Source organism: Protopterus annectens, chromosome 14.part0 (genome assembly GCF_019279795.1).
Source record: "Protopterus annectens isolate FY-2018-M chromosome 14.part0, PAN1.0, whole genome shotgun sequence".
Lineage (NCBI taxonomy): Eukaryota > Metazoa > Chordata > Ceratodontiformes > Protopteridae > Protopterus > Protopterus annectens.
Genome location: NC_056748.1, coordinates 282394116 through 282412463, shown reverse-complemented (window position 1 = coordinate 282412463; position 18348 = coordinate 282394116). Strand labels below are relative to the sequence as shown.

General features: G+C 39.6%; 1 protein-coding gene across 5 annotated transcripts in view; it reads left to right on the top strand.

Moving 5' to 3' along the window:
* The window catches only part of GBF1 (golgi brefeldin A resistant guanine nucleotide exchange factor 1), a 4751435-nt gene that overhangs the window by 2226863 nt on the left and 2506224 nt on the right, over positions 1-18348 (top strand). For all 5 annotated transcript variants that reach the window (XM_044055999.1, XM_044056000.1, XM_044055998.1 and 2 more), the window contains 2 exons: positions 11087-11281; positions 11950-12139. In XM_044055999.1, coding sequence (XP_043911934.1) covers positions 11087-11281; positions 11950-12139 — 385 coding nt within the window. The remainder of the gene's footprint in view (positions 1-11086; positions 11282-11949; positions 12140-18348) is intronic.

The following is an 18348-nucleotide window of genomic DNA, read 5'->3' as shown; positions in this document are numbered from 1 at the left end:
ACTATGTAGGAGTGGCTTAAGTTGTGCGTCACGAGCGTTCCAGGTGCCACAAATCATGTGCCAGTCTGGACCTATAATTTGTCTAACTACTTTTTCTACTTCTTCGCCATTTAAATGGTAACTTAGTCTCATACCTTGCAAATCTTGTATAAACTTTTTATGATTGATTTTCGGGTGAGGTCCTTCTGTAGCTTTCCGAATGTCTTCTGGTGTCCATGGTCTATACACCAGGAGAGTTGGGTCCTGCCCTTCCTGTCCTGCCTGAGGGTTTGGTACCTCGATTAATGGACAGATCTCTTCACTCTCTTCTAGTGAGTCTCTCCCTATTTGATATAAATCTGTGTCCCTAAGTGTCTTACGTGTCCGGGACCTAGTTTCAATAGGTTCTCTAATAAACGGTTTTAATGCCCCTGCAACTTCAGGATAATGTGGAGGTGGACTAGCCTGTCCTCCTGCTTCATATCCTAAAAAGGGTATTGGAGGTGGCGGAGGGTGAGGGGCCGTCGCTATTACTGTATTATTATCCTCTTTGTCTAAAAATAATGCTTTTGCATTCTTAAGTTTCTGTTCCCTTCGGTTCACTCCCTCAATCCACCTGTGTGCCTGAGAAATGCTTAATTGTCATTTTTTTGCCTGACCTTCTGCGTCAGATTTAAGCTGTTTTAAAAGTTTAACTAACGAGATTTTATTTAATTTACCGTCAAATTCGTATTTATTAACCCATTTTGTATAATACCTTATATTATCTGCTCGTTGTAACTGCATATATTTTGCGTCATCAGTTAGGGGCGGATCTCGTGTTTTTTTAGTGCACTGATTTCCCATATCAAAAAGAAAACTGTTACGTAACCCTTTTTCTTACCATGTGGTATCTTAGTTTCTTACACAGTTTATCTAGAATAACTGCCTACCTTATTCTGTTTCCCTGATCTATGACAAAATACACAGTAATTTCTTATGTCCCTGATCTGTATAACAAATCTATGACAATAACATTTACTGTAACCTAGTCCCTGATCTAAAACAGAAAAAAGGCAAAATCTTCCTACCTGAGCCTCTTGGGTCCACTAGTTCGAGACCGCTCTTCGGCCACAGATCAGAAAATTGGCCAGCCTCTCAAGACGACAATTCAGTCGGAGGACTTTGTGCTTCAAGAAGAACCGTTTCGGTAGCTTTTCCTGCGCAGTATTCGACCACCGGTACACTTCTGATCTGTAGCTGTCGAGGGCTTCCGGTCAAATGTAGGACCAAACTGTTAAATAAAAATCAATTAGGACAACACAAAAGGCTCAGATGCAAAAACTTTACTAGTGTACACCAGGAGGCAAAAGACCATACAATACAAGTATAGAATTCTGTCTGGCATGATACAGGAAATACTCTTCATTTTATACACTATACATTCAAGCTGTGCCCACCTTACTGACATGGTCAGTCACAGGGCACCTACATCACTATGGTCTACAATATTCTATTCATAAGAGAATGCTGATGTTATACTTTTTAAAAGTTTTCCCATGAGAATAATACAGCCTTGCAAAGCACCTGGTCAGTTATAATGTCTTTCTGTAAATGTTATTCTTTCAAGGTTTCAGTCCTGCTCGAATACAATAGTCAGTTCAGTCTTGTAATACACTTCTTTGTTCTTCTCGCAACATTACTTTAAGCAGCTGTGCTGATAATATTCACAAGGCCAACTATCTCAGAGGAAGGAAGAAAAGATTCAATGCGTTATACATTCATTTTCCTGACCCAGCAGATAATCATTAGTGAAAAACATAAGCTTGCTGAGCTGGCTACTGCCAGGGTCAGAGTTCAATCACACTGCAGCTTCAAAGCTTCAAGCAATTACATGTAAGATCATTCTTACTGCCATATTGTAAAATAGAGTAAAATGCATTACATACTATTTGCTTTTAAACTAGCACTTTATATATGTTTAAGTACACATTTTTCTAACAATTACTTACAATTATTTTTTGCCCTTTTAGTGTCCTCCTAAAAATTGATGACATTAAGTGGGGTATATTCTTTACAGTCCACACACCAGTTTAACAAAGTCAATGAAAGGCCAGTCTTTCTCAGACATTTTTTCATGCAAAGCCATGCATCGCAAATGTGATTGATCTATTGTAATGTCGTACTTATTCATTAATTTCAGTGGTGTTGGTCTTCCTGTTCATCTCCATCTCTCATCACCAGACTCTAGTTCAAGACCAAGGGCACTCCCGATTATTTTACTCAACTCCTATACTTTTTTGTTACTATCTCTCAAGCATTTTCCTTTGGAACAATGAAAAAGGGTTTCACTGGCAAAGTCTTTCTGTGTGCTTTGTCATCAGAAGAATGAAAAGCAGAGTCCCATTTTGCTTGTTGGCTCAGTTTTTGTTGGCCATACTTTTGTATTTCCACCTTAGCCTGCTGTGCATCAAAATGACTTTGATCCTCCAGGAAGAAAATATTCTGAAGACAGATTGTTACTGCAATTTGAATTATATACCTGCCTCTTTCCCTGAGTGGTGGGATCAATTTGTTTGTCTTCTGTCTGGTGTATAGTGAAAATCATTTTCCACAAATACTTTACTGTTTCTAATTTTAAACACTTTGTCCTTCTGCCATAGTTTTGTCAAGATCATCTCTCTCTGCTGATATGATTGCATCTTTACTAATACAGGTCTTGGCTGTTTTTCTCATGGCCAGGTTTGGTGCATTATGTGTCCTTTCAATTAACAAATCCTGCTGTGGAATACCAGTCCAGTTACTTATTTGTGCTCTTAAAAAATTAATGAGTTTGTTCCTTCCATATTCTCTTGTATAGTGGAAAATCTCATCTTTTCTTTTTGCTCTACCTTTTAACTCTCTTTTTTTTTTTTTTAATCTGCTCTTGAGAAGTGTGACACTCATCCTCTGGTGTTTGTAGTTGTATCAGTTCATCTGAATAGCTAGTTAAAGCTTTTTATTTTTTTTCCAGCGTTTTATTTGAATTGATATATTCCTTTAGTGTTTCATTTATTTTAATCAACTCTGACTACATTTGATTTATTTTTTTCCTCTAAGTTAGTGTATCAAACCTGGAGCTTGAAATGTTTTTTGTTCTTTTTTTCTGAACAGCTGCAGGATTTTTCCCAGTCACTGTTTTCCATTCACATTTTCTAGTTGATTTTCATTGAAGTCCTCTAATTTTCTTAGTTGCCGCCAACCAGGCAGTGTACCTAGTAGCCCATAACTAAATTGTCTTCATTGTGGTAGAACTACTAGCTCTTATTTCTGTGGGGTTTTTTTTCCACACTGGAAGAGCTGAAATTAAGCTATTGCTCTATGTACAGCCATCTTGGAAATCTCACTCCTTTCTTTTGGTGACTTCCTAGACTTCTGATTTCCACCTCCAGGTTTCCTTATGTACCTTATTTTTTTCCTGCATCTGTCCCATATCTGATGTTCTTCATGTTTCACTGTTGCAGTCCTCACATATGGGTTATCCGGTTCCTGGTAGCCCTCAGTCGGCCCTAATACCAGAGTCGTTGGTATATGACGTCGGCTGCCACCAGTTGTAAAACTGATGTCAGAACGTCAGGTATAAAGGGAGCCAACCAATGCCATTTCCTCAGTCTTTCTTGCCATGGAGCCTGGAGCAGATGCAATTCGCACTAGTGCCGGTCAGCCGTTTACCTTCGTTTTGTTTTCCGACTACCAAGTTGAAGACGCCTTCAGATAAGTACCCCATGGGGGATCCTCTTTTCTTGCTTTAACGAATGTTAAATAAAGTTAATAACGGTCTTGACTGTGGAAAACAGATTCCGCACAGTAATTTCCACTCCTATTGTATAACTTGTTTGTGCCTTGAGCACAACGTCCCTAACTGCTATCTCTGTGCTTCCTTTAATCCATGTACCATATGCCGTAGAGCTAAGATTTTGTATAAGCATTTCGGAGTCTTGCCAGGCATTGGCCTCCCCTCCTGTGCCTCAATCCCAGTTGGTGAAGATGGCTGGTGATCTTTTTTCCCTAATTAGGGGCTCTCATCCCCCCCCCCTTCAAAGAGGGCTAAGGAATTATCTCCTGATGTTTTGTCTGTCTGAGATTCTGAGATTTCCAGTATGTCTGCTGGTGAAGAAGGAAATTCTCAACTTTTTTCTGACTTTGAGGATTCTGATGCTGAGGACTCTATCCCTTCTGCCTCCCCTCCAGAAGATTTTTCCTTTGGGGGTACTTTGAATACTCTTAGGGAGCATTTTAAATGGGAATGTCAGAATTTTCCACAGTCTAAGAAAAGAATCCGGGAATTTTTGGATTTGCCACAGCATAAGCCTCTGGCTATACCTCCAGTTTTGGAAGTTGTGGATGATGTTTTCATGGAAAATTCTTTAACTCACAATTCTGTTCCTCTTGCCCCCAGAAAACCGGATAGGTATTATAGGGTTCCTGAATCTCATCAATTCTTTTTTAAAAACCCTACTGCTGATCCAGAAATTATTTCTCAAGGCTCCAAGGGTGTTAAGGCTACTATTGCTAAAAACCCTGTGCCTTCTGATAAGGAGTCTAGGGCCTTGAATAGGTGGGGTAAAAAAGTCTATACCTCTGCAACGCTTGCCAGTAGATCCGTGAATTGTCTTTTTCACATGCTTAAGTATCAGCAGCATACTTTGGAGGCTTTTAAGGCTAAACTTGGAGATATTTCTTCCATTACGGAGAACAAAGATTTACAAGACTTAACTGAATTCTGCCACTTTACTTAATAAGCATTCACTTCATTGTGGTTTTGACACTTTGGAGGCTTCCTGCAGAGCAGCAGCCACTGGTTCCATAATTAGAAGGCATGCTTGGCTCAGGGAGCAGCCTCTTTCTGAACCTGTTAAATCTAAATTGCTGGATGTTCCTTTGCACAAGGACAATCTTTTTAGTAATAAGGCTGAGGAGGTACTGAAGAAGTTGGAGGATAAGGCAAAATCTTGCAAGCTATAAAAGATTTCCTTCAGGTTCAGTCTCCTCGGTTTAGTAAGCATTATTCTTCCAAGAATTGGTCTTTCCCTGATCCTGGCAAGCAGGGTCGCTCTAGGCCTAGGGGTTTCAGATCTTCCAGACGGCAGGCTTCTGCCCTTCAAAGGGCTAAACAATGGCATTCTTCTGCTAAATCGGGGAGTTCTAAGCTAGCTTCCCAAAGCAAACATTCTCAGTGATTCTGGCCTTCTTGTGCCTACATCTGCGTGCCTTGGGTTTCCTTTGGGGGAAGGTTAGCCAGGTTCGCAGAGGTATGGTCTACCATCACAGATGACAAATGGGTGCTCAATATAGTAAACCAAGGTTACAAGTTTTACTTTCACACCTTTCCTGTTTTACAAGGGCACCCAGACATACCCAGAACTCTCAGGGCAGAGGTAGAAACTCAAATTTCTTCTCTAATGACTATGGGGGCTATAGAGCCAGTTCCTGCAAATCAGGCAGGCCTAGGTTTTTATTCAAAACTTTTCCTGGTACCCAAGAAAAGGGGGCACCTGGCGCCTTATTCTGGATCTGTCTTTTCTGAACACTTTTCTGGTGATTCCCAAATTCAAGATGTGCACCCTTCAACAGTTATTACCAATGCTGGGCAAGGATTCATGGCTGATAACTTTGGATCTCAAGGAGGCTTATCTACACATCCCAATAAAGGACATTTGCAGGCAGTTCCTTTGCTTCAGGGCTGGGAAGCAACACTTTTAATTCTCTGCTTTGCCCTTTGGCTTATCTTACTGCTCTCAGAGTTTTTACCAAGTGCCTGGCTCCAGCCATTGCTTTTTGCAGGCAGAGAAACATTCAGATTTATCCTTACTTGGACGACTGTCTCACTCAAGCAAACTCCCCAAACAACTAGAAATGGATTTGGATTTCATGAAGAACATTCTCACCTCTTTGGGTTACACTCTCAACGAAAAGAAGTCAAAGTTGTTTCCTACAAGGGAGATTGTTTTCCTGAGAGCGAGTCTGAATACAGCCACCCAGATGGTATTCCTCCCTCAACAGAAGCAAGATGATCTTTTAGCTTACTTCATGAACTTGGCAAGCATGACCCAGCTCTCTACAAGGTAATTCCTGCAAGCACTGGGGTTCATGGCTTCATGTATTTTGATGATACCATATGCAAGGCTGCATATGGTAAAACTTCAGTGGTATCTCAAGAATCTTTTGTGTCAACACACAGGACTTAGACTTGATTCTCTCCCTGATTCCTTGTCTACAAATGGAGTTCCTCTGGTGGGTGACAGCCTGTTCTCAGAACAAGGGTCTGCCTTTCTGCCCACTGCCTGCCAGCCAGACTGTCACCACAGACACCTCAGATGTTGCATGGGGGGGCTCATCTGGAAGGCAGGAGCATACAGGGGACTTGGAGCAACCAGCAGATTCATCTGCACATGAACTTAAAATAATTGATGGCAATGCAGCAGGCCTTGCTGGCTTCCAAGGATCTACAATACTCTAGGATTCTGCTGATCAGGACAGACAATACCACAGTCATGTGGTACATCACAAGCAAGGGGGGGACTCACTCTTACCCCTTGTGCAGACAAAGCATGAGACTATGGTCCATAGCAGCATCCATGGGCCTACATCTAATAGCCCAGTATCTTCCAGGGCGGCTAAACTCCTTGGCGGATCATTTGAGCAGACATTTTTTGGATCCTCACAAGTGGCAACTGAACAAGGACATTTTCCATCACATCACTCATCATTGGGGCACCCCACAAGTGGATCTTTTCTCCTCTCACACCAATCATCTCCTTCTAACCTTCGGCACCAGGGAGTTTCACAACAAAGCTTGGAGGGTGGATGCGTTGTCCTTCCCAAGGACATATCTCTTAGTTTATGCATTCCCTCCTCTCTCTCTTCTTCCCAGAGTGCTGCTAAAGATAAGGGACGAAAAACCAAAGGCTATTCTGATAGCACCAGATTGCCCCAGGCAGCACTGGTATCCCCTCCACAGCCTTTCACAGGCTCAGCCTTGGCATCTTCCCCTGGTACCAGATCTGTTGGTTCAGGGAGGGGGAAAGGTCCTTCATCCTCATCTTCAAACTCTGCATTTAACTGCCTGGCTAATACTTTAAATCTTTCCCAACAGGTGATTGAAGTTCTTCTTGAGGCCAGGAGGCCCAGCACCAGAAAATCCTATGCAGATAAATGTAAGAGATTTTGCTGTTGAATGCTGGCTAAAGGAGAAGACTCTTCTCATCCTTCTCTTTCCCTCATTCTTGACTACCTAGCAGGACTGCTTAATGGTGGACTTTCCTTTTCTTCAATCAAACTTCACGCTTCAGCAATTTCGGCTCATTGTTCTTTTGAGCAACCCATTTTTTCTCACCCCTTGATGAAACAGTTCCTGAGGGGAGCTAGTAATCTTAGACCTCCTCAAAGAGCTCCTACTCCTGCTTGGGATCTTAATTTTGTCCTGGAAAAACTTACTCTGCCTCCCTTTGAACCAGGTGCCTCTGCAGATTTGAAGTTTCTATCCTGGAAGACTGCTTTCCTTTTAGCTGTTACTTTAGCTAGAAGGGTATCTGAGCTGCAAGCCTTAATGGCAGTTGAACCTTTCATTATTTTTCACTCAGATCGGGTTTCTCTGAGAACTAATCCCTCCTTTATGCCTAAGGTAGTTTCCAGTTTAACTCTTAACCAGTCTGTTCACCTGCCTACATTTTTCAACAATCCCCAAAATAAAGGGGAAAGGATTCTGCACTTTCTTGATGTGCATAGACAGCTGAGATTTTACTTAGGACTAAATCCTTTCGAAAATCTGAACAGTTGTTGTTAGGTTTGCTCCTGGGGCTCAGGGCAAAGCTATTTCAAAACAAACCATCTCCAATGGATTGCTCATTGTATTTACTTTTGTTACCTGCAGCATGGGAAGATTCCCCCTCTGGGTATTAGGACCCATTTTACTAGAGCAGCCTCTACCACTGCAGCCTTTCTGAGAGGTGTACCTACTAAGGACATTCAGCTACTTGGTCTTCTGTCCATACTTTCACAAAGCATTACAATCTGCCTTTGTTTTCGAAATCCAGGGCTGGTTTTGCCTCTGCAGTTTTGAAGGGCCCTCTTACCAACTCTTAATCTGTGATCCTTCCTCCACCCTTTGTCTTTTTCCTGGACTTTGGGAATCAACCCATATGCGAGTACTGCAACAGTAAAACATGAAGAACATAGTACAGTTGTGTACACTTACCATAAATGTAGATGTTTGAGTGTATTCACTGTTGCAGTCCTGGTTTCCCACCCTCCATTCCCCCTTTTAAGGCACAAACTATATATTTTTATTTTTTGTATGACATGTCCAGGATGCTACCTCCCTGGGTTAGCCTTCTTTTGGGGGCTTCTGACAATTAAGGCAAGAAAAATTGAGGAAATGGCATCGGCTGCCTCCCTTCATACCTGATGTTCTGACATCAGTTTTACAACTGGTGGCAGTCGACGTCATATACCAAGGACTCTGGTATTCGGGCCGACTGAGGGCTACCGGGAGCTGGATAACCCATATGTGAGGACTGCAACAGTGAATACACTCTTAGCATCTACATTTATAGTAAGTGTACACAACTGTAGTCATCACAAATACTCTTTTGAGACATGCCATTCTTCAGCTTCACCTATTTCTTCCACTTCTTGAGGTGTTAGAGGATTGAGTAATTCCTTGAACTGTTGTGGTTTCTCTCCCATCAATTTCTGGGTCTTTCGCCTGGTCTCTGTTGACCTTAGAGTCTTATCTGACTTCTACTTGCAGCTGATTGTGGCAACCAGGGTTTTATTTTGTGGGCTGACAAATTCACTGAGGATGAATTTGCATTAGCTTATTTTATGCAACTACCCTTTCCTTACTAGATGGAAGTCTACTTGAGTTGCATGTTGTCCACTCTTGTATGTGATCCTGTGACAGTCTCTTGCTGAATGAACCATTTGTTGGTCACCATCAAGCCATTTCCTAGACTAAAGTCTAGAATGGCCTTTTTTCCTTTATTCCTGTTGCCCACCTACCTGGACCCAGATAGTTCTAGTATCCTGCTCATATCTCTGTTTCGATATGTGCATTCAGGTCACTCATAATCAAAACTAATTATTTTGTGCAACTGTTATTTGAATGCATGCTTTTCTTCATTATCACAACCCTCCATTGGGGCATAGGCTGAGATTACGAATACTACCTTATCATTACACTGGAGTCTTACTGCCATGAGCCTATCACTAGCTGGCATGGCATCCTCACTGTCTTCCAAAGTCTCTCCTTCACCACAGTTCCCACACCATTTCTAGCCTGTCATCTTCCTGAGTAGCAGACTCTGGACCCAAGACAAGTGGCTTTTCTGTGCTGCCCTTCCATCTTGTCTCCTGGATAAATATGATGTCCAACCTCCTCATTACCATCAAGTCATCAACTTCCAAGGTCCATCCTCTCAGTGAGTCTACATTGAGTGCAGCAATTCTAAGTTCATGTTTGGCAGGTTGATTGGTTATAAGTTCAGCTTTCACTCAACAGAGCTATCCCAGTTGACCCAAGCTGAGCAACTGGACACCAGCTGGCCAGTAGCTTATTGACCCAAGGCTGCTGGGTTTTATGGTGGGCACACCCTCCCACTGTTAGCATGGTTCCCTGGCATAGGTTGGTGTAGGCCAGGTTCTCAACCCACTTATCACTGGCAAATATCCATGCTCATTTGGTGACATTAGTCAACATGACCAAATCACCTAGAATCATGTTTTACGCTAAGTGGCTAGCCTTGCCATGTCACACAGTCTGTGATCCACATTCCCCTGTTTTGGGAATATTGCAGCCGGAGTATGTGCTGCTGCCCACAACTCCATTCTTGAATGAGTTTCAGATTAAAACAGTCAGCATGTTTCTGGGAGGTAGGAAGAGCCCCACAGAGATACAGGGAGAATATGCGAACTCCATATAGGCATTGGCTGGAGATCAGGATCGAACCTTGTTCGTTGTCATGGGAGGCCAAGAACTTAACTATTATGCTAACCGGTGTCTTCGCCCACTGGCATCATCTCTGCCCATTTATCTTTCATGACTGGAATTTGTGTTGAGGAACCCCTCACCCACTTGCTGATAATTTTTGTTGTAGCTGAAGCTGCCTTAGTATTAATACATGGTTTTAAGTTACTGCTGCCACCAGTTTCGGTACCACAGTTTTAATATATCAGAAATCCAATAAGTCAATGGGTGCCTTTCTTATGTTTGGTAAGCATGTGGAAGTTCAGTCATCAGTTTTTTTTGGTGCATTTTGACATCAGTCAGCACCTCTGTCATTTCCAGAGCTGTGAGAACCAATGGATTAACAGAAAATATAGTAAAATACAGTGATTTTCTTAGGGAGATGTGATCCAGTAGGATATCAAGTAGTATTGTTAATCATGCAGATTGATCTCAGGACTTTCTAGCTCACATATGTTTGGATGTGAATTTGAAATGTTACACTGCCCGTTTGTTTACATTCTGTATGTAGGTACAAGTTTGTGCTGGTGGTTGTACAATGATGCCTTTTGACTTGCATATTTATCTTGTTAATGCTGTTATAACAAAACATATGTGATGTGTCTTTTTTGGCAGGTTTGCAGAGTGGTCTGATATATTTTTACTATAATTTTTCTGAAAGTGACACCTCAATATGTGTAAGTATGCATCTGAGACATAAAGATAAAATGAAGTTTTCTGTCTGTTATGATTGCTTACTGTTTTTTGTGCTCATCTGGAGTGCATTCTTTTGCAGTTGTTGCATTCTGGCCGGATTTCTTATTGGAGTTTTCCATCCCAGTGGATTTATGAAGTAGATTTATATGCACTGCTGAAGAAGTGTTCAACTGTGAATATGAGTTCTTCAAGTAATAGTAGTCTGTCACCTCTGGTTTAATAGAAACAGTTCTTTGATTTATCAGAGCAGTGTCTGTTCCTCTTGCCACCACAGACTGCAAATTCCCACTAGAACTGGATTATTCACACTTACTCAGAAATGGCTATGGTTAAGAAGGATATTAAACATTTTTTGCCGTATTCTTTGTAATGTAAGCAAATCTTGTGGTGTAAACTATTTTCTTTTCTCTCTGTCTCTCTCTGCAGATGTACCTTAAAAAGTTAATGGAAATCATAACATCAGAGAATCCAAAGATGCCATATGAAATGAAGGAAATGGCATTAGAAGCCGTAGTGCAGCTCTGGAGAATACAAAGTTTTGTCACAGAGCTTTATATTAACTATGACTGTGATTATTACTGTTCCAATCTCTTTGAAGATCTTACCAAGTTATTATCAAAGGTTGGTAAAGGTTTTATTAATGAAATTAAAAAGGATATTTTTTTTCTTAGAAGGAATCTTTTTTTTTTGTGGAGAACCAATGCTGAATGTGCTTTTTTTAGTTGGTGAAAGAGGTGTGCTATGATCTAAACTAAAGGTTTTGTGGAGTTTAGTGTAATGTCTGTTGGAAAAGTCCGGAAAGTTGTTTGAGTACATTTAATCATTATATACGAGCTGTTGGAATGTACAGTTTTAATGAATTTGTCTGCTTTCCCCCTAACTCTAGCTTGTATTCCATCAAACATCTGCATATATTTATATTTTAGTCATTTAAGGCATGTGCTTTTAAAGACAGTGGGCACCTCTTGGACTTCATTCTGTAGTTTTGAATACAGTAGCAGTAACTTGTAGAAGAAAACTTACAGAAATAGAACAGGTCACCAGTGCATGATGTAAAATCCAAGCTTTCATTATCACTTACATAAGGCGGTAGTATCCACTATGCTTATTTAGCTGATCTTTTTTGAAACTACCTTACTCAAACTGGATGTTTTTAACTTGAAACATATTGCCGTGCTAGCTGTTGTGCTGATTAAAGATTAAATTATAGTATGTATGCCATGAGTTGAATATTATTTAATTACTAACTAAAAATAACAAATATTTTCTGATTTTGGAATTTATTTCAGAATGCATTCCCTGTCTCTGGGCAGTTGTATACTACTCACCTTCTGTCACTAGAAGCACTTTTGACTGTGATCAATAGTATTGAAGCACATTGCCAAAACAAGGTTCTTAAAAGTACTCATCAGCAGGAGGAGAAAGAACCACCAAAACAAGTGGAAATTGTCATATGTAACAGCTGCGATGGAACTAATGGTAACTTTTTTTTTTTTTTTTTTTTTTTTTTTTTACTGTGTACTGTTTGTCTGTTTATGTTTTAATAGCTACAAGATGGAGATTGTATCCATTCGTATTGTAACAAAATACTAAGAGCTACAATTAAATTTGCTTGACAGATCCACGTATTTAATACTGCTTTACTAGAAATAGAAAATCTTCTGCTAGTACCGAGGGCACTTTACTGCACTGCATTCTTTAGTGCATCTGCTGTTTGCAGATGTTATTTTGAAGACTATTAAACACATTTTCTGGGATTGTGGATACAGTAAATCCCAAAACTGGTAGCTCAGGCAAGTAAATCCTTAAGCCAGTTTGCCAAGGGATCAAACAAGAAAACATGAATATTTATTACAGTAAAAGCACACGCTCATGAATCTTTAGCAAAATAGCTTTCTCAAATTGGTACTAAAATTCATTTTTATGCAAACCAACCATCTGACAAATTCCATTAACAGTGGATTAGGGTTGCCACCTTTTTTTAAATGCCCAAAGTGGGAACTTTTTGGTACAAATGTCAGATTTTGCAGGGCTAAACATACCCACGGCCAGTACAAAGGACATAACTTCACTTTTTTTTCCTAAATAAAAGCTTATACTTGTAGCATTTTAATTGCTTATTCTGCTTCTTATAATATTTAGGTGTTTCAGATACAGAATAACTGTTTTATGCAACTATTACATAAAATATAGGAAATAATTTTGTCCTAAAATCTCAGGACATTTGCCATTTTTACAATTTTTTTGCAGGACACAGCTGCCCAAAGAGGGACTGTCCCTCGCAAAGTGGGACGGGTGGTAACCCTACAGTGGATGAGACCAATTAAATTAACTGTCTTTAAAATATTTTTTTTTCAAGATTCATCTTAAGCTTCTTTGCTTTGAAATAGGTTTAATACAATCCCATTCAAGTCAGGTTCTTAATCTTCCCTGAAGATGGTCATAGTTTTATATTCTAGGCTTTCATTCTTACCCCGTATATCACCACCCCTACCATCCAAATTTAACTCTTCCAATACAGCCAATTCAAACATATGATCTGTATCTTTATTCTACATACGGTTTATGTAACGCATTTGTTGCCAGCTTCCTGTGTGTATCAAAGATATGGTCACAAATCCTTTTAACTTTCTATTTGTCTTGCGTATATAGAATCCTTTACATTTCTTACATAGGGAAATATATATTATAATAATAGTTACAATCAGCATATAAATTAACTTAAAAAGGTTTACCAGTTAATGGATGTTTTAATTCTTGTTTTTATACACAAACTTACATTGGTATGTTTCCCTGTTTTAATTGTAAACAAAGTTACTACTATTCATTCTTACACAAAGTTCTTTCTTTTCCTTATAACACAACTTAAGCTTAAAGTTATGAGCATTTTTATAAGAAAAACTGGGTTGTGTTGTTGAGTGTTTTAATTCTTTAACTGAATACAGGGTATGCCACTGCAAGTTCTCCACCACCTTAGTATGTCTATTATAAGAGATTGTCACTGTAAGTTGATTCCTATTACCTATATTATTAAAAATCTCAGAGAAAAATAATATCCTTCTTTCGGCTTTTCCCGGTTAGGAGTCGCCACAGTGGAACTCCGGTCCGCTAATGATTGGCAGTAGATTTTTATGTGCCGAGTTGCCGGCCCTGACTTACAACCTTCAATGAAGGTACGCCCATTCACGCATGTCTCTGCACAGAAGACGCTTTAGCTGAGAATCAAACAGGACAACTTCTTACTGTGAGGCGACAGCACTACCGCAGCACCACCACCGCAGTTGAATGAAGATGATGGTATTGTGCTGAATCTATTCTCCAATTTTTCTATCATAACATCATTCTGTATTGCACCAACTTGATAACAGAATAACCACTAGCTGTAAAGTCTAATTTTAACACCCCAGTGTGTCAGTTTGCTTTTTCATTCTTTGTATTCAACCCAAGTACTCTTTGTTTGCCCTTTAACAACATTTTTGAAAATATGATTTGGATATTTCTATCCCTGTAAATCAAAACGTATAAAAAGTTATTTTGGTATGAAGATACTATTTCTTTTAAGTTTAAGACATTACTTGCTGTAGATATTGTATAAAAAATTGCAAAGAATTAAAGGCGTGACCCCATGTTAAGAAAAGTCAATAATTGTCTTATAAAAGTTTAAATATTCCTTATAACTATTATTAAATCGTAACCCCACTAAGACATCAGTATGTTCACATAGCTGTTTACCACAGGTGGGTACATTGCTACACTTTTCCTTTGTAAATAGATTATACCTGAAAACATGAAAATAATCTCCAGTACCAATTGCATTAATTCACGTATGGTGTTAACTTCCACATTTGTTATAGATGTATATTTACCTAGCATTTCCTATAAAGATTACAACCCATAGTCATTGGGAATATACATAAACAAGGGCCCCACATCAAATGCTACAAATAAGTAATTCATGTTTTCATTCTGCTGCACTTTGGGGCACTTTAAAGGGAAGGCAGTCCAAGGGAATACACACAAGGCCAGTCTTCACATCCATATCTTGGAGATGAGGGCAGTCTTCCTTCTGATATATGCCTCTCAGGACATTCTCCACAAGGGTGTGATTTCAGTGCAGACAGTATGTCGGTCATCTAGTATCTGAACAAACAAGGTGGAACCCAAACTTATCCCCTTTGTCTGGAGGCCATGAGGGTTTGACAGTGGACAGTTTCATCTCAGCATTTTTTTGGTAGCAGTGCACATCCTGGACAATACAAAATTTTAGTGGACATTCTGAATTGGAACATTCTTCTTCCTCATGAGTGGTCTCTGTGTGTCTGTACCTTTAAGAAGCATTTCCAGATGTAAACGTACATATAAATAGTGAGCATGTGCAGGCGTCAGTGCCATTTTGAGAGAACAGCCAGAGTGTCAACATGTATGAGTGTGGTAGTCAGTCTGTTTATAAGTTTATTTAAGTTCAAGTTACAAAGCCTCATTCCTGATGTTTGTGTTATAAAGCTGCTTGAACTGAACTCATGAATGTTCATCTGTTTTATCATGATCAGATGAAAGACATGGTGTCAGAACTGAGATTAAGAGAGCAACTTTTTCAAGCCATGAGGTGCAGAGTTGAAGGTGAAGGCAGATTAAACCGGTTGAGTGAAATGGAACTCAGACAAACAAAAAAGGGCCAGAAACAAACTTAAGGTAACAAAAATCTCCACAAATTATTTATTAGGCACAGAAAATGAAACAGAGCATTTGTAAGGGACAAAACTCATTATTAATCAAACCAGTAGCACAAAACTTATTAATGAAATGAAGGGCACAAAATGCATTATTAATTCAACAAAATGTTTGAAACTACGATATTTGATAAAACTAGCAGAGATATTCATTACTTTTCGCTTGCATAACAAGCATGTTTAAAGTAAAACGGGCACAAGAAAAGAATAATGAGCATGATAAGAGATTAAAAGGGTATAATGAGTACAATAAAAGGGCAAAATAAGCTTAAAGAGCAAGGTGACTGCATGTTTTTTAGTAAAAGACTGCATTTTCGGCACAAATTACTATTTCGCATTGACCAAAGTTATTCAAAGCATAATGAAGTATCTCAGAGTGCGCAAAGTGTTTGCAGAGTGTGGGCTTTATTATGGTGCAATTATTTCAAAGAGTTTACTGTGTACAAAGTACAGTTATATTGCAAAGTGCAATCAAAGTACAGCCATATCGAAAAGTTTATTATGCTGTGCATATTTGTTTGCAGAGTGCTGTCATTTCATAGTGTTTCTTATACTGTACAGAGTTATTTTGCAAAGTACAGCCATTGTGAAAGTTTTTTGTGCTGTGTTTAGTTTATTTACAAAGTACTGTCATTTTGCAGCATTTCTTGCACTGATAAGGAGTGGTTTCACAAAGTGCAGCGATTTTAAAGTGTTCTTGTGCTACGGAGACTTAGTTGGCAAAGTGCAGTTATTTCAAGGAGTCTGTTATGCTCTAGGGCATAATTACAAGTAGCATAAAGTTCTGGCATATATATTTGTGTGTGAATGTTCATACATAACTTCAAGCACCTTCACTACTGTGTGTTGATATGGCAGAGGCATTTTGCAGACCCAGTCCACTTGTGTTTGATCATAATATAGCAGAGAATTGGAGAGTATTCGAGCAGGGATACAATATTTTCATGCAAGCAGCTTTTCCTGACAAAGATGCACGTACAAGGGCATTCATTTTGCTTAACTTAGCTGGGTCAGAGGCTATTGAAAGAGCGCGTTCATTTGTGTATGGAGCAGAATATATGCAGGAGAGGGGGAAAACCGCCATATTATGGTACTAGCTGAATCAAGAGGAGGACCCTGAGTGCTTAAAACTCAAATTTAGAGAAATGTACAACCTCCAGATGAACGTTACTTTAGAGAGGCACTTCTTTTATACAAGAGACCAAAAGCCAGGTGAAACATATGCAGCTTATATCACTGACTTGAGAAATAAAGCTAAAACATGCAGATTTGGTGACTTGAAAGATGAGTTAATAAAAGACAGGCTTGTGTGTGGTGTTAATAGTGCTGCATTGAGAAAAATGTTGCCTTGTGACAGCAATTTATTATTAAAGCTATAAAGGTATGTCAAATCCATGAGCTCACAGAAAGACATACAGGTATGCTTGCAAATGATAAAAGCATGGTTTTAGCAGCCTCTAGAGCAAACTTAGATGGCATGCAACACGTGACAAGCAGAAACAGGCCTATGCACATGGCAGCAGCAATCCCTGCGAATCTGGCAGGGAAAACCCGTAGCTTTATAAATGAGTTCCAAGACTAGCTCACTGAAAAGGACATGCTCAGTACAGTGTAAGAGTGAGTCAGCAAAACCCAAATCAAGTCTTATTGTTAACTGTCATAATTGTGGAGCCAGTCATGAGTCTAAAAGAGTGAAGTGCGTAGCATTTGTTCAGCAATGCCACAGGGGTAAAAAATGGAACCATTTTCAAAAGTTTTGTAACTCAAGCAAGCCTCATTCAGTTATTAAGAAAGGTCACTCAAAAAAGCAAGTTGATCATGTAGAGTACTGCAACCCTACTTTCTATGTAGATGGCGTCTCAGTGATCGGTAAAAAGGTTAATGCAGTCGATTTGTTGGCAAAGAGTGAAGTATTTTTGTACTGTCCTGATCCATGGGAAACCCACAGAGCTCAAAGTAGACACTGGTTTAAAAGGTAATGTAATGTCAGCAGAAACATTTGCTAACGTGAGGGCTGCTGAGCAACTTAATTTGGCCAATCGTGTGAAGCTGGTTGCTTATGGAGGTGAAGAGATTCAAACTGAAGGCTTTAGTAGTGCTTTTTGGCTGGGAACAGTTACAGCTTGCAATTTTATGTAGTCAGAAAATCTGTGTCGTCATTGTTAGGTCTCAGAGACAGTTTAAGAATGAAACTGCTTTCTTTTGCCAAAGAAGTACATCATGTAAGCACATGTTCCAGCTTTACTGATGCTATTTTTTCAGAGTATGCTGATGTTTTCGACGACAAGGCAAACTTCCAGTTGTGTACTCCAAGGTCCAGTTAGAGAAAATGGTGCAGCAACGTGTGATTTGTCCAGGCACAGAACCAACTGAGTGAGCGTCTTCCGTGGTAGCTACTCATAAGAAAAATTCAGATGAAATCAGAAAATGCAGTGTTTTAAGATTCTTGAGCAAGATATTAAAAAGACCTCATCATCCTATGCATACAGTCGAGGAGATTGCCACCCTCATGCCAAATGCCACTGTTTTTTCTGTCTTAGATGAAGAGAGTTCATTTTGGCAAGTGATGCTTGATCGCAAGTCTTCACTACTGACTACATTCAGTACCCCATTTGGTAGATATAGATTCATCAGGATGCCTTTTGGAATAAATTCTGCCAGTGAAGTCTTTCAACATGCAATGTAGCAATTTTTTTCAGGCTACCTGTGTGCAGTAGTAGTTGATGATTTACTGGTTGGAGGCAATGGTGAAGGAGAGCATGACAGAAACCTCAAGAAAGTTCTGGACAGAGCTTGTGAAGTGAATTTAAAGCTCAGTTCTCTGAAATGTAAATTCAGACTACCAGAAGGTACTTATGTAAGTCATTTATTTACCAGTACAGGCTTACAACCAGATCCTTCTAAGCAAGCAGCCATTCTTGAAATGCCAGCTCCAGACAGTGTCCACGCCCTACAGCA